At 41.9% G+C, this 21,966-nt stretch overlaps 1 protein-coding gene across 2 annotated transcripts in view; it reads left to right on the top strand.

The window, feature by feature from the left end:
- Window positions 1-21,966, top strand: part of LOC130876970 (leucine-rich repeat-containing protein 37A3-like) — a 111,154-nt gene that overhangs the window by 29,480 nt on the left and 59,708 nt on the right. For both annotated transcript variants that reach the window (XM_057773854.1, XM_057773852.1), the window contains one exon: window positions 639-719. In XM_057773854.1, the coding sequence (XP_057629837.1) occupies window positions 639-719 (81 nt within the window). The remainder of the gene's footprint in view (window positions 1-638; window positions 720-21,966) is intronic.

Here is a 21,966-nt window from a genome sequence, read left to right as displayed (position 1 = left end):
TAACTACATAGCAAATTCTGTGTGTGTGTGTGTGTGTGTACACCCATGTGGATGTGTGTGCATTTTCATGCTTATGTAAATCACAGAACTTGAGTTCTATTCTTCTACAGTGTGAGTCCTAGGGCTTGAACTCAGGCTTGGTGGCAAGCATCATTACCCACTGAGCCATCTCCCCAGCCCACATTCCTTTAGTCTGTGGTAAAAGTGAGTGAAACTTGAATCATAGCACACCACTAGTTTTTAGTCAGTGTGGCTGTGTACCCAGGTGACCCTTGGCAACTGGATTTGCAAAAGATATCTAATATGCAGACACCACAGATGTTATAAACATCCTCCAATGTACAGGACAAACCTCCATAGCAGAGTGGTCTAGCCTAGAATTTCAGTGGTACTGAGTTGTGAAACCCTTTCCTAGAGAAGGAAGGTCATTGAAAGAAGGATCTGCTTGTAATTCACTGTAGTTAGTGCATTGCATATCATCCACAATGAGATTTTCTTTGAGTCGAGAAAACATTGAAACCATTTCTGAGAAAGGTTATGTTTCATCATATGTATATTAAAGTGATTGTTATATGATAACTGTTCTGAAAAATGTTTTCTTTGGCTTATGTGTTTTTAATTTGTTTAAATGACTTTAGGAACCTTGGGTGCAATTTACTTACTGAACTGAGCTATGGAACATTTCAAGCATGGCATGGAATGCAGTTTTTACAGAAGCTGTAAGTGAAGTAGAATGTAAATACTTATTTGTGTGTTAAAACCCATGCAGATTCCCCAACTGTGAACCCTGTGTGAACTGTGGGTAGTTTGTCCCATTCATTCTTTTCCAATGAGGAAACTGAGGCACATGAGGGCAGGAGACTTGTGTAAATTACAGGACACGATGAGCTTTCCTCATCCTGACCTTCAGCACGGGCACCACAAGTAACACCACGTGAGTAACACCGATAGGTATCGTCATGGCGCCCTCGTGCTGTGGCTCTGATGTGTGATGTTGTTTTTGGAAACCCTCTTGTGAGTTTCACTCTGATTCCCTCTCCCATGCACAGTTCCCAGCTGCTTGAATGGATGCCACATAGAGGTGCAAAGAGCAAAGATTAACACCAACTCCTCCAGGGAGCAAAAGGTAGAGGTGCTTTCCCAGAAATGGAAAGCTGAAAATTTACCCGAGGACTTCTCCCCTCCTTATCCAGAACATTATTTCTTAGGACGCATATGCCTCTGAAGTCATGCATTATCTGTGGGTAAGAGGCACCTTGGCAGCCTGGATAAGAGGGCATCTGCATCTGCATTAAGCTATATGGTTGAAAATATCCATAAAGAAAATATGCTGCTCTATCCTGGCTCTATAGAATACTTTTCTTCCTCAAGAAGAAAGTGAATTTTATTAGCTTTTATCTAAAAATCCGTGTTTGTCAGGCATTGTGGCATATGCTTAAATACCAGCAGTTGCACTCAGGAAACAGAGGCAGGAGGATTGTAAGTTGGAAGGAGTCTTGGACTAACAGTAGACTCGTGTCAAAAACAAAACAAAGCAAAAAATCCCACTTTGTGTGACGTTCAGTGGCCATGAGGGCATTATAAACTCAAGAGGGATTTTCTGCTCTGGATCTGAGTTTGGGAGGCTGTAACCTGTCTGGTAGGTCAGAAACCCAGATTCACAGTTGGTTCTCATGGGAGGACGGGTTTGTGGTGTGCTGGGGCTGGATGAACTGTTCTGTAGATGTTCCTTGTAGCAGTCTCCCCTCTCCAGAGCAATTTGCTGACTCCTACTTGGGGGAAAGGGACCAGAGGGTCTGGGGTTAGGAAAGACTCATTCAGGCGCATGGACTTTTTATCTTTAGTTTGTGTTCATCTTGGCAGAAGGAGTTTGCTTCCTTGTGATGAGATGAGCAGAGCTAACTAGTATTGGACATTGATATTCACTTCATGTTATCTGAACAGAACAATGGTACCTCTCAGAATTCAGTCACCATCACAGATTGGCTCAGTGAGGCAAGCATAGTGTGTGCTTATAAGCCCAGCTACTCAGATGCTGAGGAGGCAGGATGTCTTGAGCCCAGGAGTTCAAGGCTGACCTAGGTAGGATAGTGAGAACTCATTTTTTTTTAAAAGCTTGACAACAGTGGATACAACCCAAGTATGTGCTGGAAATTGGACTCCTTTGTTAGGATCCAACAACCCAACTCTTTGTAATAGATAAGGGAGTTTTCTTCAGCAAATATTTCTCATGGTAGGCTACAAACTGCTGCTGTTGCTGCTGCTGCTTTTGCCTTCTACCTTCTGCCTTCTATCTTCTGCCTTATTCCTCTTCTGCCTCCTCCTCCTCCTTCTTCTTTTCTTCTTATCTTCTTCCTTCCCTCTCCTCCTCCTTTCTTTTCTTTTTTCTTCTTCCTCCTTTTCCTCTTTTTTTCTTCTTCTCTCCTCATCTTCCTTCTCATGTGTTTTTCTCTTATTCTTCTTTCATATATGACATCCTGACTATAGTTTCTTCTCCCTCCACTCTTCCCATTCCTCCAACCCCTGCTCTCCCCCAAATCTACTTTCCCTTCAAAAAATAATAAAAGAACAGTCCTTCTGTGGATATCTACCGAAGATGACATAGCAATTTGCAACAAAAATAGCCATAAAGCCTCACTTTATGCCCACTTGATGAGGCAGACTTATGAGCAGACAAAAGAATCAGAGACCCCCACTCCCACTGTTAGGAGTCCCACAAAAATGCCCATCTACACAACCATAATGTATGTGCAGAGGAATTAACTCAGTTCCATACAGGGTCCATGTTTTTTGATTCAGTCTCTGTGATCTATGAGCTCTACTTAGTTGACTCTGTGTACTGTGTTCTCCTGTCCTCAGCCCCTCTCACTCCACCCCACTTCTGTGGGGTTTTACTGGTGTTTAACTGTGTGTCTCTCCATCTGCTCCCATCTGCTCCTGGATGACTCCTCTCTGATGACAATGGGTTAGGCATTGATCTATGAGTATAGCAGAATATCATTAGTAATCATTTCATTGATTTTTTTTCCCAACACAGCCTCTGGTTTCTAGCCATCTAGGCAGTATCTAGTGTGGCCTCCCTCTTGTGGTATAGGTCTCAAATTAGACCAGTCATTCTCCAATTTGATAAGTTCTGTGCTGCCATTAACTCAGCACATCTTGGGCGTAGGGCAGATTGTAGGTCAAGCAAACTACAACACTCAAATGCTCTCTCTGTAGCTGACCTCCTGCCTCAAAGAGTCAGAGTTTGCCCTGGCAGGATGGCACAAAGCCGGCATTTTAAAAGGTGCAGCTTTTTTCCTGCTACGACTGAAAACCAAAAAGCATGCGTTCAGCTTTTCATCAACATTGTTTAAGTGTTTCGTGGCAGGACTTCTTAAAAGAGCTGCAGGGTTTTGCAGCTAAAGCTGAGTCAGGAAACCTCTCTTAGATGAGAGCACTTGCTTGCCTCTAGCAAGCAGAGCAGACCCGAGAAATTGCTGCTACCAAGAAAACATGCTTTATTATTTCCCAAGCTTTCTCAGGCTTTCTGTGGATTCAGTTATCCACGTCTGGGCACCATTCAGTAGTAGGAGCTGTGGGCTGTGTTCCTGCCACTCAGCTCCTGGCCACCTGGCTAGCTTATGCCCCAAAATAACAACACACAAACTGTATTCATATAAACACTGCTTGGCCCATTTCTATTAATGTGTAGCACCACGAGGTGGTGACTTACCAGGAAGATTCTAGCCTACGTCCATCTTGAGTCGGAGCTTCATCTCGTCTGCCCCAGAGAGGAGAGGCATGGCGTCTGGCTGACTTCCCTTCTTCCCAGCATTCTGTTCCGTTTACTCAACCCACCTATGTTCTAACCTATCAGGCCAAGCAGTTTCTTTATTAATTAACCAATGAAATCAACAGATTGATATATGACACTCCCACATCAGATATCTGTTGTTATGTCCCCCATTTCATCTCTGATTTTGCTAATTTGGATAATCTCTGTCTTTTAGTTAGTTTGGATAAGGGTTTTTTTTTTTTTTTTAATCTTGTTGATTTTCTCAAAGAACCAACTCTTTGTCTCATTGATTATTTGTACTGTTCTCTTTGTTTCTGTTTTATTGACTTCAGCCCTGATTCCTACTGCCTACTCCTCTAGATGTTTGTTCTAGAGTCTTTAGGTGTGCTGTTAAGTTGCTGGTATGAAATCTCTCCCATTTTCTTTAGGTAGGCACTTAGTGCCATGAACATTTCTCTTAGTACCACTTTCATTGTGTCCTATAAGTTTGGATATGCTGTGTATTAATTTTCACTGAGTTCTAGAAGTTTTTTTTGTCTTTATTTCTGCATTAACCCAGTAGTTATTTAGTAAAGAGTTGTTCAGATTCTATGAGTTTGTAGGCTTTTTGTTGTTTATGTTGTTGATCCAACTTTTATCTCTGGTGGTCTGATAGGATGGAGGGGCTTATTTCTGTTTTCTTGTATCTGTTGAGACTTGCTTTGTTACCACCTATGTGGTTAGTTTTAGAGAATGTTCTGTGAGGTACTGAGAAGAAGCCCTAATCTTTTGTGTTTGGGTGGAATGTTCTGTAGATAGGTTAGGTTCATTTGGTTCATGGCATCTGTTAGCTCCATTTTCTATTTAGTTTTTGTCTGGAATTTCTGTCCATAGGTGAGAATGAGATATTGAAGTGTCCCAATGGGTCAGTGTGTGATTTTGGTAGTGTTTCCTTTACAAATGTGGGTGCCCTTGTGTTTAGGGCATAAATGTTGAAAATTGAAAGATCATCGTGGTAGATTTTTCCTTTGATGAGTATGAAGTGTCCTTCCCTGTCTCTTTTGATTAATTTCTGTTTGAATTCTATTTTGCTAGCTATTAGAATGGCTACACTGTTGAAGATGGGAGCGGCAGGGCTGCGTCCCCAGCACCCAGCCGCCCACATGGCTAGCTTATGCCCTGAAATAATTACACGGAAACTGTATTCTTTTAATCACTGCCTGGCCCATTAGTTCCAGCCTCTTATTGGCTAGCTCTTACATATTGATCTAACCCATTTCTAATATTCTGTGTAGCACCATAAGCTGGCTTACCAAGAAAGATCTTAACCTGCATCTGTCTTGAGTGGGAGAATCATGGCGACTCCTGACTCGGCTTCTTTCTCCCAGCATTCTGTTCTGTTTACTCCACCTATCTAAATTCTACCCTATCAGAGGCCAAGCAGTTTCTTTATTAATTAACCAATGAAAGCAACAGATAGAAAGATGACCCACCTCCATCATTTCCCCTTTTTCTGTTTAAACAAAAAAGAAAGGCATTCACTTTGACATAGTAAAATTACATATAACAAAACAGTTATCAAGCAAGAATTACAGTTACAATATTTATATCTATTTTATATTTTATCATAACTAAGGAAAACTATAATTATCTATCTATTCTTCAACTCCATCAAAGACTCCAGAAGGATATAATATTACCTAAGCAAACAAGAAATCCAAAACTCTAGAAATGACAGAGACATCTCGCTGCCTGTACAGTCACCCAAAGTTCTTTTGTACCGTTGGGGCATCTGTCTTCAGCCTTCAGGCCCATAGTATCCAGCAGACTCTTCCATGAAGCAGAAAATTTCAAAGACAGTTCAGTCATTTTTTGCTGTGTCCTGCAGAATGTCTCACAGACTCTTTCATGAATCAGGAACCCCGAAAGACCATCTCACCTTTAGGCAAGTTCAGCAGTCCTCTTTCTGCGGGTTCTTTGTGTCCAGTTTATGCATCAGTCCAGGCAAGAGCAGTTTCTTGCCCAAATGGCTATCAAACTCCATAAGGTGCCTCTTCAATGCCCATCTTCATCTTGAAGTATATTGGTGCTGCCAGGAGCAGACGTGTCTCATTATCATGAAAAGCCCTAAGTTATTAAAACACTTAAATGCCATATTCTGTAGCCTTTGAAAGATATGAAGAATGCCTATCTGAAATATATCTATGCACATCTAGAAAATCTAACTAACATGACTACAAGCTTGACTATTATTTATGATTATCCATTAGCAACCTATATTTCCTAATTATACATTACATTTTTAAATGAACTACACAATCACAATACCTTAATCAAGATCAGAAATACATATACATATAGCAAAATTGACCTTAAAATCTATACCAATGCAAATTATTCATATCTATATCATATCCCCCTTTAAATGTAAAAGAACATTTATAAACCATATTTGGGAACATGGGCGCAGTTTTTCTCTCCAAACTGCTTCCTGCTGAATGGGGGCGCTGTATTCAGATCTTTCATGGTGTAACCTGTGTGTCAGGGTCATCTCAGTCGGCAGTTGAGTGAAGTAATTTTCTGAAGGTGTTCACAGCAACCTTTCAGGAGGGCGTGGTCTATCATACCATATTGGGATAGACGCAATCCACAGAGTCTCATCCTCTGTGAAAACAAAAGAAGACCCTCTCCAAAGCATCATATCCTTAGACCCATATTCTGAAATCATAATACCCTTATATCCATTCTGGTTTAGCTTGGCAGCCCATATAATGAAATGTCTCTCTGCACTTAGCTCCTTTACAGTCAAAAATTTTAAAGAAAACACAATAATACAAAGAATCCAGACTCTCTGTGAATTTTCCATTTTTACGTGGCTTATTTTTCTTTATTTCTTTTAATTTATAATTATCTGTACTCTGTCTCTTTAAAGACTTTACCCTTTTTTAAGACATTAACTTTATTCTTTATATATATTTTTTTCTCTCTCTCAAGCCTACGTACATTTATCCAACAGTGTCTGAATCAGATATATTGTGAATCTGTAATTTTTTTACTATCCAGGAGCATTTCTTAAAATGTTAAGCACTTCTTAAAAACTTAAGTTGCACCACGTACAGATAATACGGTACCGCCTGTGTCCTGCTCAGTCCAAACCTTAACTGTGCTATTATTATGGTAATTATGGTAGTTCCTGCCTGAGACCAGCATAGTTCAGCATGGTGAAGCTGAGCTGCTCCTGCCTCAGAGCCTTTTGGTGCCCCTGAGCCACACACAGTTCCAGGCACACAGCAGTCCACATTGCCATCAAGCAAGCCGTAGCACTTTACTCCAAATGATTCATTCAAAAGCTCTGTCTCCCGCAGGAGCCAGATAGAGATCACGATGGCGGCACAGCCCAGAAAGCCGACATTTTAAAACAGCCAGTTTTTTCCTGCTGCTGAGTCAGGACAATTTCTTTGCGGCACGCAACCCACAAACAGCAAAAAGCTGTCTTAAATTCTCTCTTTCTCCTTTTCAAGCCCTCTCAGGTTTTACGTGGAGTTCATTAGCACGTAGGGTGCCACTCTGTTGAAGATGGGAGCGGCAGGGCTGCGTCCCCGGCACCCAGCCGCCCACATGGCTAGCTTATGCCCTGAAATAATTACACGGAAACTGTATTCTTTTAATCACCGCCTGGCCCATTAGCTCCAGCCTCTTATTGGCTAGCTCTTACATATTGATCTAACCCATTTCTAATATTCTGTGTAGCATCATGAGCTGGCTTACCAGGAAAGATCTTACCCTGCGTCTGTCTGGAGTGGGAGAATCATGGCGACTCCTGACTCGGCTTCTTTCTCCCAGCATTCTGTTCTGTTTACTCCACCTATCTAAATTCTACCCTATCAGAGGCCAAGCAGTTTCTTTATTAATTAACCAATGAAAGCAACAGATAGAAAGATGACCCACCTCCATCAGCTACACCATTTTGTTTCTTGGGTTTATTTGCTTGGAAGATCTTTTTTTTTTTATTTCTTTACTCTGTGGTAATGTTTATCTTTGATGTTGAGGTGGGATTCTTGTATGCAGCAGAAGAATGGATACTGTACCTGCATCCATTCTGTTAGTCTGTGTCTTTTATTAGGGAATCGAGTACTTTGATACTGAGAAATATCAATGACCAATGATTGTTAATTACTGCTCTTTTTTGCTGTTAGTAGTTGTGTGTGTGTGTGTGCGCGCGCGCATGCATGAGTGCACTTCCCTTCTTTTGGTTTTCCTGGTGTGAGATTATTTCCTGTGTTTTTGTGGATATAGTTAACCTCCTTGGGTTGGAGTTTTTTTCTAGTACCTTCTTTAGAGCTGGATTTATCAATAGATATTGTTTATATTTGACTTTATTGTTAGGAATATTTCTTAAGCGAGCTCTCTGATGATGCAAAAATTCCCAATCAAGCCAAATCAAAACAAGCCAAATTAAGAAATATCCAGGTTTAATGGGAGATCTGCCCTCTCAGGTGGCCCCGAGGGGGAAACCGGGAAGCCGCAGGAACGCGACCCCCGGGAGGGAGAAAGAGAGACCACGTGTTCTTCTTTTGGGGGATCACTTAAGTACCCTGGGGAGTGGTCCTGACCCCACCCCCAGGGAGGGGTCAGGATCTGGCCTGCTGGGATTTGAAGTCCAGACCAGGCCTGGTGACTGAGATAGATGCCAGGGACTGTGGCCTAGGCTCCCAACCTAACATTTATCATGGAATATCTTATTTTCTCCATCTATGGTGATTAAAAGTTTTGCTAGGTATAGGTCTGTGGTCTCTTAGATTCTGCAAGATATCTGTCTGTCCAGGCCCCTTTGGTTTTTAGAGTCTCCATTGAGAAGTCAGGTGTAATTCTAATAGATTTTCCTTTATATGTTATTGTTAGGAATATTTCTTAAGATGAGTCTCTCCGCTGACACAAATAATTCCAATCAGACCAAATTAGACCAAATAAAAGATGCCCATGTTTAATGCAGTGCTCCTGGGTGGAAAGCATGGCGAGGGGAAGAGAGAGCAGGGGAGACCACGTGTTCATTCTCTGGGAGGCAGCCTAAGTAGCCTCTGGGAGTGGTCCTGACCCTCCCTGGGGAGGGGTCATTGCTTGACAGGCTTTCTTGGTCCTCCCTAGGGAGGGCTCACTGCTTGGTGAGCTTTCCCAGAGGTGGAGTCCAGACCAAAGCAACTCCTAGGGGAAGAGGCTTGAAATGGAGCTTCCTTCCCAGTGTTCCAAAGATGGCATCCCATACCAGGGACTGGGATGAGGTCCCCAAATATATAGTTACTTAACCTTTTTCTTGTGCAGCTTTTAATATTCTTTCTTTGTTCTATATGTTTAGTGTTTTGTTTTATGTGCGATGAGGGGAGTTTCTTTTCTGATCCAATCTATTTGGTGTTCTGAAACTTTTTGTACCTTTATAGGCATGGCCTTTAGGAAAGTTTTTTTTTCTATAATTTTTTTGGAAATGTTTTCTGGGTCTTTGAGCTAGGATTCTTCTCTTTCTTCTATTCCTATTATTCTTAGGTTTGGTCTTCTCATAGTGTTCCAGATGTCCTGGATGTTTTGTGTCAGGAATTATTTAGATTTAAATTTTCTTTGACTGATATATCTGTTTCTTCTACCATATCTTTGATGCCTGAAATTCATCTCTTGTATTCTGTTGGTGAAGCTTGCCTCTGTATTTCCTGTTTCATTTCCAGAATTTATAGAGGTTTATTTTGGGATTATGACCATTAAATCTCTCAGGGTCCAGAAAGATTCACTATGGCAATGAAAACCTGACTAATTGGATCTTACGGTAAATGTAATAAGTCAACTTACATATGTTACCACTACATGTTCTTTATTCCTTGGAACAAAGAAGTAGCGAGAAGCAGCAGCAGTATAAGGGGTGATCTCCACAAAGCTTTCAGTTTATACAGGCATACAGACAAGTTAGCAATTCCATAGGCTGTTAACAGTAGTATCAAGCATACATTTTCACAGAGTCGCAAAAACCGATGGATCTGGCAAGGAGGTGCTTTACATCTCAGAGGGAGCATGGCTGTGAAGACTCTATGGTGCCTATACTTACCTGTGGGCTTGATTTGCATTAACATCTAGCTGGTTGAGTTAAAAGGAATCTCTTCTGGGGATCTTGTTTCTGACTCCAGCAGGGTGCCCTGGTGAGAATTTTTTCTGTGAAGCTAGTTTTAGCAACTCAGGTCTTTTTTACTGTATAAACAGTTAATTTACTATGTTGGTTGAAACCAAGGTGAAGGGTAAATACAAAATATTAGCAATTTGTTAGTTCAGAGCAGAAGATCAGTAGATTACACCTTTCTGAGTCTACTGTTAGAGCAGACATACTGCCTCCTGTGTGAGGCTCTTTTCTTATCAGTGAGTTCTGTCAATAAAGAAAGTTTGTGGGAGAGCAGATTTTGGCTGTGAGAACAAAGGTTTTTGACTGAATGAGTGCTTTTTACACCATGGCTTCATGGTGTGGCGGAGAGGTATCTGGTTGCCCTATAGGAAAAGTCAGGTTTATACACTGCTGGGATACTATAAAAGGCAGAAATGCAGAAGTTCACAAGATTTCCACAGAATTAATAGTGACTTATCAAAAAAAAAAACAGGTGTCCCTGTTGCTCTGTAAAAATGGGTTACTCCAAGTGAACGTGTACATGTACACTCCCTGTGGATAGTCCAATAGATCTGTCAGCTGTATCTTTACTGTGTAATTCTTGTGGGTTCACTGCAAGAATTTCCATGGTTTGTGTTTTCTCAATGGCTTCTATTTCCATTTCCAGATCTTGAATTATTTTATTTGTTTCAACTTTTTTCCTGACATTTTTTAATGAATTTATTCATTTTCTTCAATTTTTGTTTGTGTTTTCCTATATTTCTTTAAGGGATTTATTTACTTCCTCCTTAAGGACCACTATCATCTTCATAACTTTGGTTTTAAGGTAATTTTCTTCTGCTTTAGCTATGTTGGAATATTCAGGGCTAGCTGTAGTAAGATAACTGAGTTCTGGTGGTGACATATTACCCTGGCTTGTTTTGGTTGTTTTCTTACACTAGTGTCTAGGCATTTGAGTTTAGGGTGATTATAGGTCTAGGTGCTGATTTTTGTGTTTATGAGATGGGCATTTTGTTCCTTGCTTTCTGTTTCTTCTCTGGTCTTCTGGCTGATGTGCTCTGTGGTTGAGAAGAGGATCTCCATCCGAGTTGGGGGCTGGAGGTCTGGCTTCTGGTCCAGCAGGGGATCCTCAAGATCCATTTTCACCCCTGGTTCCAGATACAGCCTCCATATTACTGACAAGCCCTGACTTTATCATTTATAAAGAGGTGCCAGGGAACCAGTCACACGAGGGGTGGCAGTGGGTCACCCGTGGCTTCCGTGGATCCCCTGGTAGGTGGCGTGGGGCCTGGGCTGGGGATATACAGAGACATAGGTCATGCAGAGAGAGTTTAGGCATGAGTTTATTTAGTAGGTTATAGAGGGGAAAGGGAAGGGGAGAAGGGGGAGAAGTGAGGGCGGGCAGAGAAACAGAGAGGGGGAAGGGGGAAGCAGGGTCAGATGCTCTTGAATCTGAAATCTAGGACAAAGACACACCAAAAGCTCATTATTTAAGTGCCATTGTTTTATTGACAATAGGAATCATGCTTCTTTTATATGAAAAATGTTACAAAAACCCAATAGTGGTTGACAATCTACATGGTAAGTGAATTTTCCCTGCTGACTTTAGTGTGCTTCTTCATTTACCTACACAGGTCCAGACTGGTGGCTTTTTAAAATTCTTTTAGTGAATTAATTGTTTTAACAATACAAATTCCCATGGTTTTACAAACTGAAGAACACCCCAAGCAGAAGTTTCACATTATTCACATGCTGGCTTCTCTAATGCCTGCCAACACTGTGCCGAAAAACAGATACACTCTAAAACAGAAAAAATCTAAGCTCTGTCCCTACCAAAATATCTATTTGCTATTGAGAATAACAGAAAGAAATCTAAGCTTTATCCCTACCAAAATATTTGTTTGCTATTGAGAATACCTACAGAGTAACTGACCACACTATTGAGGGTAATTGGGCTGCCATCCTGTCATGGAAACACCCCAGTACTTCCTCTTATTGATTTTCTGTAGGAAGTTGTCCATATCCAAAAGTTTGCTCTCTTTAGGACATGACCCTCCCTTTGCTTCACATAGGATCCTGGCAGCTGCTTCTCACATTGAGAGGCACAAACATTAAAGATGAAAAGAGCATCCTAGGTCTGTCCTTTGGGGTGGTATAGGTAGAATATTTATTTTGTAACCATTCAGCAGTTTTTAGAGGGTCACACCTAACACATGACACTTTTCCTCTCCCTGTTGCATCTTTTTCCCTCCACTGGTGTAGCAAGACACCTTTCTCCTGTAATCCTGGAAATTCTTCCTCTACCTGTAACTGTTTTTTGGTACCTTGCACTTTAATAAGAGGTATCTGTTATGTTCCTGGTACCATATAAAGTATTGATACAAATAAGATAATGTGCTGGAAGTTCATAGAACAGTGTTTGGCATGTAGTAAATACGTAGACATTATACCTCATTTTTACTTTTGCTAGACTCTTATAGTATTACTATTATTATGCCCAATTTTGGGGTAAAACATTGAAACTGATTTTGATCTACTTGTCCAGGCTTATACCATTGATACATGAAGAAGCTCTTGGGGGCTTTGCATGTAATTTTCTGGGAGGTTTTTCTTCCCTTGTAATAGGAGCTAAACTTGTCAGTTCAGCTTTTTGTGATTTTGTTGTTGTTCGTCTATTTGATTTTTCCAAACAGGATTTCTCTGTGCAGACCTAGCCAACCTGGAACTCTTTTTAGACCAGGCTTGGCTCAAACTCAGAGATCTGTCTGCTTCTGCCTTGGAGTGCTGGGATTAAAGGTTGCCCGACTTGTTTATCTTGAAGTTGGTTTCTAATTTCAGTAGACTCCTTTGGACAGAACTCCATTTCCCTCTGGAAGTGCTAGAGCTCCTCATCACACCACCTCCATCTCCGGGGAATTCCTGGCCCTGATTCATTGGACATAGGAAGTCACTACTGCTGAGCACCTCTTCTGGGCATGCCTTTCTTAGACGCCTCTCACATTTTCATTCTCATTCATTCAAGTGAGGAAAATGTTACTAGGGACTTGTAAGTTTGAGGTTGTCTTAATGCTATCAGTAGAAAGTTACAGATCAAAAATTTGAGTCTTGCTGACTCTAAAAGTGTAGTAGGAGGCCACTTGTTTGTTCCTGTCTGCCCAGCTCTGAAATAACCACACAGAAGCCTTATTATTTGCAATATTATTTGGCCAATAGCTTAAACATGTTTCTGGCTAACTCTTATATCCTAAACTAACCCATCTGCATTAATCTGTGTATCGGCATGTGGCTGTGGCTTACCAGCAAAGTTTTGGCATGTCTGTCTCTGGTGGTGGCTCCATGGCTTCTCTCTGACTCCGCCTTCTTTTTCCCAGCATTCAGTTTAGTTTTCCCCACCTAGCTCTACTCTGCCCTATCAGGACAAGCCAGTTTCCTTATTAATTAACCAATAAAAGCAACACATAGACAGAAGGACTTCCCACACCATAGAAGCCATACTTCTCACCATTCTTCATCACCAGGCAATCTTAAGGTGACTCTCAGCATTGTGGTTAAGATACCAGTTCATCGTTTTTGATTTCTTAGAATCTACTGGTATAACACAGAATTGCACACTGAGGAGTTTCATATGGGGAGGCATGTTCTCAGTCTCATGGGCCTTGTAGATGAAGAAAGAAAGGATTTCTTCTTTCCTCATAAACTTCATGCATGTTGGAGCAGGATCTGGGTCCCTCTGTTTATTTTTCTGACCATCTTCTAAGGAACCCATTTTCCTGCCTGCTTTTGGGATTCTAGTGTGGGTGCTTACGGAGGCAGCCTTAGTTTCCCCTTTCTGAGAAGTATTTTGAAGTCCTTGGTAGTGGCTTTCTCTGCCAATGCAATATGTCAAATCAAGCCAAATTAATAAGACCAGGTTTAATCTGAGCAAAGAAACTCCCAGGTGATTCTCGGGGAAGAAAGTAGGAGAGAAATCATGCTTCTGCTCCCAAGGAGGGGGCTTTAAATAGTATATATGTAGTGTCTTTGACAGCTCCAGAGGAGCCACTGATGGTGGGATTTCTGAGGGTGGGTTCTAGAGAGGGCAAAGTGGAGGCAAAGCAGAGTCCCCAGCTAAATATCCCAGCCTTTTTGGATATATAGGTTCTGGTTCAAATCTGGCTACTTCCTGTTGGCAAGGGAAGACATGGGGAGTCAATGGCCTTATGCTTGGTGGGAGGTATGGGTGAAACAACATTCTGTTAACTGCCATCCTGGAGATCTCAGGCATCTGTTCCTTGAGAAAGCTGTAAAGTTTTTCTGTCCTGTCAAACCTCTCTGCCGATGCAGTAATCCAAATCAGACCAAATCAAACAGAATTAGAAAAGGCCCAGGTTTAATGGATACCAGCGCTCTCAGGTGGCCCTCCGGGAGAACACGGAGAGGGGAAAGGAGAACCGGGAAGACCATGTGTTCGTTCTCTGTGGGACAGTTTAAATAGCCTAGGGGAGTGGTCTTGACACTCCCTGGGGAGGGGATCACTGTTTGGTGGGCTTTCTTGGAGGTGAAATCTGGTCTGAAGCAACTCCCAAGGGAGGGGGCTTGGAATGGAACGTTCCACCAAAGAAAAGCAAAGGAGGCAAGTTGCTAGGGAAAAAATAGATTATATTAACACCAGCGCTATGAACAGTGCTAGCCATGGGAGGAGTGATGCCTGCCAGAAATATTAAAGCAGAGATGTGCCCTGGTTGTATGGAAGAGGTGAATGAGCCATACACAAGAGCAGATATGCCTCTCATTGGTACATTTTGAAAAACCAGAGGGTGTAGGGTCCCAGTTGCTGGCTAGACCACTTATCCTGGGTAGGTACCTGCTGGAGCCTGGAGAGATGGTACCAGCACTGAGGTCCCAGGAACTTGGGGGGATGGCATGCCAAATCAAGGGATGATGTGTTCCACGAGTACCCAAGCCATTACATCTGCTATTTTTCTGGAGATGGGGAGTGCCTCCATCCATTCTGTAAAATGTGTCAATTAGAGTTAAGAGATAATGATGCTTTTTATGAGTGGGCGTTGATGAAGTCAACTTGCCAGAACTTGCCAGTACTTGCCCAATTGGTGTCCTCGATTGGTATCCTTGAAGCTGGTGCAGGGGCTGTTATATTTTGAGGGCCCCCTGCAGGTTGGCCTTGGCACACATCTGGCAAGAGGAATGGACCTGTCTGGAAACTGATCTACTTGGTCAGGTTCCTTGATACAGTAGCAGAACTCTTTCCCCAGGAACATGCAGGTCGTAGGGCCTGGTTTTAGCCCAATGAAACAGACTTTTAAGGATAACCAGAGAAAATTTACTGAAAAAGAGGTTGAGTGAAGGGGGAAGGAGGGAGGTTGAGGAGGAACTGAGTTGAAGGTACCTGCAGTCTTCCTAGCCTCTTTAATTCTATCCTGATTCAGGAGGGAAGGAGGTTGCATTTCAGCAGAGACAGTATAATAATGCTCAAAAAGCCTCTATGTGGTCCTAAAAGCTGGGACCAGTAAAATCCACCGAAATTTAAGCATGTCTTAAAACTGTTTGTAGTCAGTGCTCTATCAGTTTATCAAAACTGCATTTATCAATGCTAAAACTCTGAACCTTCCAAGTTATGCCTGAAACCTGTTTGTCCTGTACTATGAAGCTTGTGAACAAGGCAAAGCTGTCTGTATTTTTAACAGGAAATTTAACTAATGAACTAATGACCCACTACCAAGGTGGCAAGCTTTGGGGATGGGAGGGAGAGTTGTCTAACTGGTAAACCTAGTACCTAGTACCCTAGTCACCAAACACCAGCAGATATGAGAAGGATAAATTTTACCTGAGTAAGCAGAAATGAGACAGTTTTACAGCTACCTAGGGTAGCAGGTTTCTCTGTGGTTGTTGGGGACAGAAGTCCCAGGGTAGTACCAGTTAAGCCCAGAAGATCTGACAGACTTTCCTGTAGGGTAGGAATTTGGGGAGAGTGGCCTACCTTGTCTTGGCAAAGCCGGGCAATCAATTCCCCAGGGCCTGCTTATTCACCATCTGGCAAGGTCTTGGCAGCAGTTAAGGTACAAAGCAGTTTTCCACTCCGTGGCTGACTTTGCAACATTTAAAGCAAGCTCCAGGTGGAAACTCTGTGGCCATCCATCTTCCTTGCTGCCTCTATCATGACAAGCTCTGTATTTAAAATGCCATATTCTCAGATCTCTGAAGCATTTGAGGATCAGGGCATCATTGTCTGTTAAGTACATCTAAACTAGACAAATGTTGTTTAGGATTAACTTTGCTAATTCTGAACATATCAGAGAAGTTGATCCTTTATGAGGTAATTGATGGTTAACTTGTATATCTTAATACAACATTATAGGACAAAACAGTTTTCTGTATAACTTAGTTTACCAAATCAGCTACAGCTTACCAATGTTAGTAAAAGCAAAAAAGTTAGACATATATTTTTAAATTGGTCTTTGTTAGCCTGAATAGATCTTAGATAAGGAGACACCCTTTGTCTGACTGTTTAGGTCATCATCTTGTTGCATCATAAAATAGGAATATCTCAGTCTCTGGTGTTCAGCTGTGGTCCTAAGACTTAGAGCATAATAAGAATCTGTGGAAGGCAAAGCCAAGTTTTAACATTGTAAACTAATTGTAAACAATTTAGTGTTCTAAAAATCAATAATAAGGGATTAATCTTATGTTACCAAATCTGGCTGTCAGCAAGATCTATCCCTGTATCTGAATGCATGGAGATTGGAGACCTGATGTCTCCTGGATGGAGGTGCTCCATGTGGTCACCTTTGTTTAAGACAGTGGTGAAGTCATAAGACCTTCTTCTTCTCCAACCTTAGTCAACGTGGTGGCTGATCACGTGCTGTGCTTAATTAAGGTGGTTGCAGACCACATGGTGTGTTAGAGCAGTTTGAATTTGGAGTTACAAGCTGCAGACTAATGTTTTGTTACAAATTTCAAGCTCTACCCAATTTCCTAGTTGTTTTTTTTTTTTTCATATAATAAGGTAGAAAAGTACAAAGCAACTTTTCTGTCAGATTCAGGGCTGGAAAATCACAGAGGTAAAATCTGAGCCCAGGCAGCTAGCTGCAATAGCAATGGCTGATAAATGGAACACATACATTTAGGCATCCAAGACCAGTCAGAAACAAGCTTGTAGTACCTGTATTTATACAGCTGACAGACCCTAAGTAAACATAGGCACAGATCCATTCAAACCCATGGAATAGACGGGGTTTTTTTTTAACAGAAAGATAAACAAAACTTTCCATTGAAAACTGTGTCAAGTGACCAACTTAAAAATCTTGAAATAGGATTACAAGTGTAGAGTAGCATGTAAGAAACCAAAGTATTGGGTTCAGGGAGGTCACACAAAGATGAGAACACCACCAAGTCTAATAAACCAGAAGCAAACTTTATTCCAGAGACCAGATCCTAGGAAAAGCAGAAGCAAAGTTAAAAATAAAAAAACACCACAGGGCATAGAAGCTTATTAGCTAGCTGAGACCACAGCCAGAGATGGTGTTTGTTAGGCTGTGGCAAAAGGCCAGTTTCTGAACCCATCTTTTATAGTTAAGGCACCAAGCATTAAGTCTGAACAAAGGAATTTTTGTGATCTTACCCTGGAGACTGTAAGGAGGGGAGTGAGTTCTAACGTCAATGGGTAACTCGGCAGCTATCATGAAATATGTTTCAGAGTTGATTACAGTGAAAAGTCACTAACTGCAAGAAAACAGATGTCTTTAGCAATCTAGTAATACTAGAAGGTTGATAAATCAGAATAATTGGTTCTTAGGCTGAGAACTTAGAAGATAGCAGAAAGTTCTTCACACTATCTCAAGGTAAAACTCAGATACAGACTGCTATACTTTACAACCTCCGTTATCAGAGCTCATTAGTCAAACCAGGTATTTGTACTGTGGTCACTGTCTCTCCTGGTACCTCCAGGCAGTGTATACTGAAGCCCCCCGTGCCTCCCCTTTGATGGTGCCAGTTTCCCATAACAGAGACAGTGCCTAACCCAGAGGTCACACATCTCTATCTCCTAAAGGTTAACTCAGTTCACATCTGTCGTTTATCAAGGATGGCCAGGACACTACTCTCAGTTTGCAGGGAGAAGCTCTGGCCTTGTAAATAGAACAGCCAGTTGTGAAATGGAATGACCTAGGCTGATGGAGGCTTCCCAAGCATCCGAGAAAACAGCTCACTGTGAATGGCTGAGCCTTGATCTGCTGAGAAAGCTGCTGACAGTCTGTTCTCATTCTCCTAGACTTAGAACTTTATATTTCTTTATTTCTACATTCTTATTTTTGGAATATACATTTTTATTTTCTTATTCTTGGACTCTTCAATAGGAATAAAAGATGCTTCCTGGTCATAACGTGCACCTATCGGGTCAGGGCAGCCCTATTGGGCAGCCAGGAACTGTCACTCATGGTGCCCAGTTCACGAGCAGCAGGGTCTAGGCAGTTAGGACTACAGCAGTGCCCCAGGCACCTGAGCCTGGAGGAGGAGGCTTTGGAGGGCAGAGAGAACCAGAGTGGCAGCACAGCTTTCCCGAGGGAAAGGAAGCCCAGATTACCAAACTGAAACAGCAACTGGAGGATTTGGGAAAAGAAATTTTTAGGAAAGAGGAAGTAGAGCCATTGAGACCCTGGAATGTGGGTCTGCAGGCCCAAAGAGCCAGAGCCATGTGGAGAACATGGCAGGCCAGAACCCAAACTGTGGGCATCCCAGGCTGTTGGGGGGAGGGAACGGAAGTGCAAAGCTCAATAATCCTGGGTGAATTTGGATAAATTTTACAGCAACGGGGGATTGGTTTTAGACTTGGCACTGCCCACTTCCAAGCCTCTGCCAAAAACTGAAGACCATGGTGGGGATTCCGCCATGATATCCTGGGGCCAAATGGTGGTCGGGTGTCACTGTGTAGAATATCTCCTGCACAAAGGAATCTCATGGGGCAGGGACTGTCCCTGCTCTGGAACGTGCCAGTTACCTGGCGTTGCAGTGACCTTGGCAGGTAATCTGTAAGTCTTTGGCCCAGAAGGGGCCAAAACGACTCAGAAGAGATCCTGGATCTCTTATAGGCTTTTGGTTTAGAAATGGGTGACTTACTGAGCCAAAGTCAGTTTGGTGTGGCAGAAGCAGCGGGTAAGAGGGAGAGCAGCTCCCCATGACCACATGCTCTCGAAAAGATTCAACTCTACTGGACTCAGCACCAGATAATAAATATTTTGAAATCCCCAGTAGTGGGTTTCTCTGCTGGTACACTAAGCCAAATCAAGCCGAGTTGATAAAACCAGGTTTGATCCGAGCAAAGCAACTCCTGAGTAATTCTCGGGGGAAGAAAGCAGGAGAGAAATCACACCACTGCTCCCAAGGAGGGGCCTTAAATACCCTGTAGGTGCAATCTGATCAGCTTCAGGGGCAGAACCGCTGACGGTGGGCTTTCTGAGGGTAGGGTCTGGAGCGAGATGGAGCCAAAGTGGAGTCCCAGTTAAACACCTTCTACCTGTGCAGAACTCCAAGATCAGCCAGGGGTGAGCTTCCTTGGGTATTCTTGGTTGTTTTCTACCTGGGCTTAGGCATGCGCACATGTGCACGTGCCAGAGTCAGCTCCAGTTGGGTGCAGGTCTCAAAGAGAGGTGTGGAGTTGACAAGGGGAAGGAATAGACTAACATAATCTGAGGGTGAATCAGGATGGCTGCCCGCTTATTGAAAAAAGGCTACACCTTTTATACTCTATAATTGTACAATATAGAGTTTAGCCACAGTCAAGATTCTATGTCCTATGACTCAAGTATTTTGTATCTACAGCAATAAGGTGTGTGTGTGTGTGTGTGTGTGTGTGTGTGTGTGTGTGTGTATGTGCGTGTGTGTGTTTCTGGTTTTTTTAATATTTATTTATTTATTAATTATGTATACGACATTCTGTCTGTATGTATGCCTGCAGGCCAGAAGAGGGCACCAGACCCCATTACAGATGGTTGTGAGCCACCATGTGGTTGCTGGGAATTGAACTCAGGACCTTTGGAAGAGCAGGCAATGCTCTTAACCTCTGAGTCATCTCTCCAGCCCCATGTTTCTGGTTTTTTTATTGATTTTTATTGAGCTCTACATTTTTCTCTTCTCCCCTCCCTGCCTCTCCCCTCCCCTTCAACCCTCTCCCAAGGTCCCCGTGATCCCAATTTACTCAGGAGATCTTGTCTTTTTCTACTTCCCATGTAAATTAGATCCATGTATGTCTCTCTTAGTGTCCTCATTGTTGTCTAGGTTCTCTGGGATTGTAGGCTGGTTTTCTTCTTTTATGTTTAAAACCACTTATGAGTGAGTACATATGATAATTGTCTTTCTCAGTCTGGGTTACCTCATTCAAAGTGATGTTTTCTAACTCCATTCATTTGTCTGCAAATTTCAAGATGTCGTTATTTTTTTTCTGATGTGTAGTACTCCATTGTGTAAATGTACCACATTTTCTTTATCCAGTCTTTGGTTGAGGGGCATTTAGGTTTTTTCCAGGTTCTGGCTATGATAAACAATGCTGCTATGAACATAGTTGAGAACATGTCCTTGTGGCATGTTGAGAATCCTTTAGATATATACCCCAAAGTGGTATTGCTGGGTCTTGAGGAAGGTTGTTTGTTAATTTTCTGAGAAATCGCCACACTGACATCCAAAGGGGTTGTACCAGCTTGCACTCCCACCAGCAATGCAGGAGTGTTCCCTTTACCCCACAACCTCTCCAGCATAACTTGTCATCAGTGTTTTTGATCTTGGCCATTCTTACAGGTGTAAGATGGAATCTCAGAGTTGATTTGATTTGCATTTCTCTGATGACTAAGGATGTTGAGCATTTTCTTAAGTGTCTTTCAGTCATTTTAGATTCTTCTGTTGAGAGTTCTCTGTTTAGGTCTGTACTCCATTTTTTATTGGTTTGTTTGTTCTTTTGATGCCCAATTTCTTGAGTTCTTGTATATTTTGGAGATCAGACCTCTGTCTGATGTGGGGTTAGTGAAGATCTTTTCCTATTCTATAGGCTGTCGTTTTGTCTTGTTGACTGTGTCCTTTTTTTACAGAAGCTTTTCAGTTTCAAGAGGTCCCATTTATTAATTATTTCTCTCAGTGTCTGTGCTACTGGAGTTATATTTAAGAAGTGGTTTCCTGTGTCAATGTGTTCAAGAGTACTTCCCACTTTCTCTTCTATGAAGTTCAGTGTGGCTGGCTTTTTGTTGAGGTCTTTGATCCATTTGGACTTGAGTTTTGTACATGGTGATAGATATGGATCTATTTTCATTCTTCTACATGTTGATATCCAGTTATGCCAGCACAAATTGTTAAATATGCTTTCTTTTTTCCATTTGATATTTTTTGCTTCTTTGTCAAAAATCAGGTGTTTGAAGTTGTGTAGATTAATATCCGGGTCTTCTATTCAGTTCCATTAGTCCACCTGTCTGTTGTTATGCCAATACCAGGCTGTTCTCAGTACTGTAGCTCTGTTGTAGAGTTTAAAGTCACGGATTGTGATGCCTCCAAAAATTCTTTTATTGTACAGGACTGTTTTGGCTGTCTTGAGTTTCTTGCTTTTCTATATGAAGTTGAATATCATTCTTTTGAGGTCTGTGAAGAATTTTGCTGGGATTTTGCTGGGCATTGCATTGAATCTGTAGATTGCTTTTGGTAAGATTGCCATTTTTACTATGTTAATTCTGCCTACCGGAGAGCATGGGAGAGATTTCCATTTTCTGATGTCTTCAATTTCTTTTTTCAAAGATTTAAAGTTCTTGTCATACCAAGTTTTCCACTTGTTAGAGTTACTCTGAGGTATGTTATGGTATTTATGGCTATTGTGAAGGGTGATGTCTCTCTGATTTCTTTCTCAGCCCATTTATTTTCTGTGTACAGGAGGGCTACTGATTTTTTGAGTTAATCTTGTATCCTGCTACATTACTGAAAGTGTTTATGAGTTGTAGACGTTCCTTGGCAGAATTTTGGGAGTTGCTTATATAAACTATCATATCATCAGCAAATCACAATAAGGTCTTATGATCAAGTTCTAGAGGTGTAATGAACGTGGAAA

This window comes from Chionomys nivalis, chromosome 7 (assembly GCF_950005125.1).
Source record: "Chionomys nivalis chromosome 7, mChiNiv1.1, whole genome shotgun sequence".
NCBI lineage: Eukaryota > Metazoa > Chordata > Mammalia > Rodentia > Cricetidae > Chionomys > Chionomys nivalis.
Note: the sequence above shows the minus strand (reverse complement) of the source record. Positions and strands in the feature narration are given on the sequence as shown.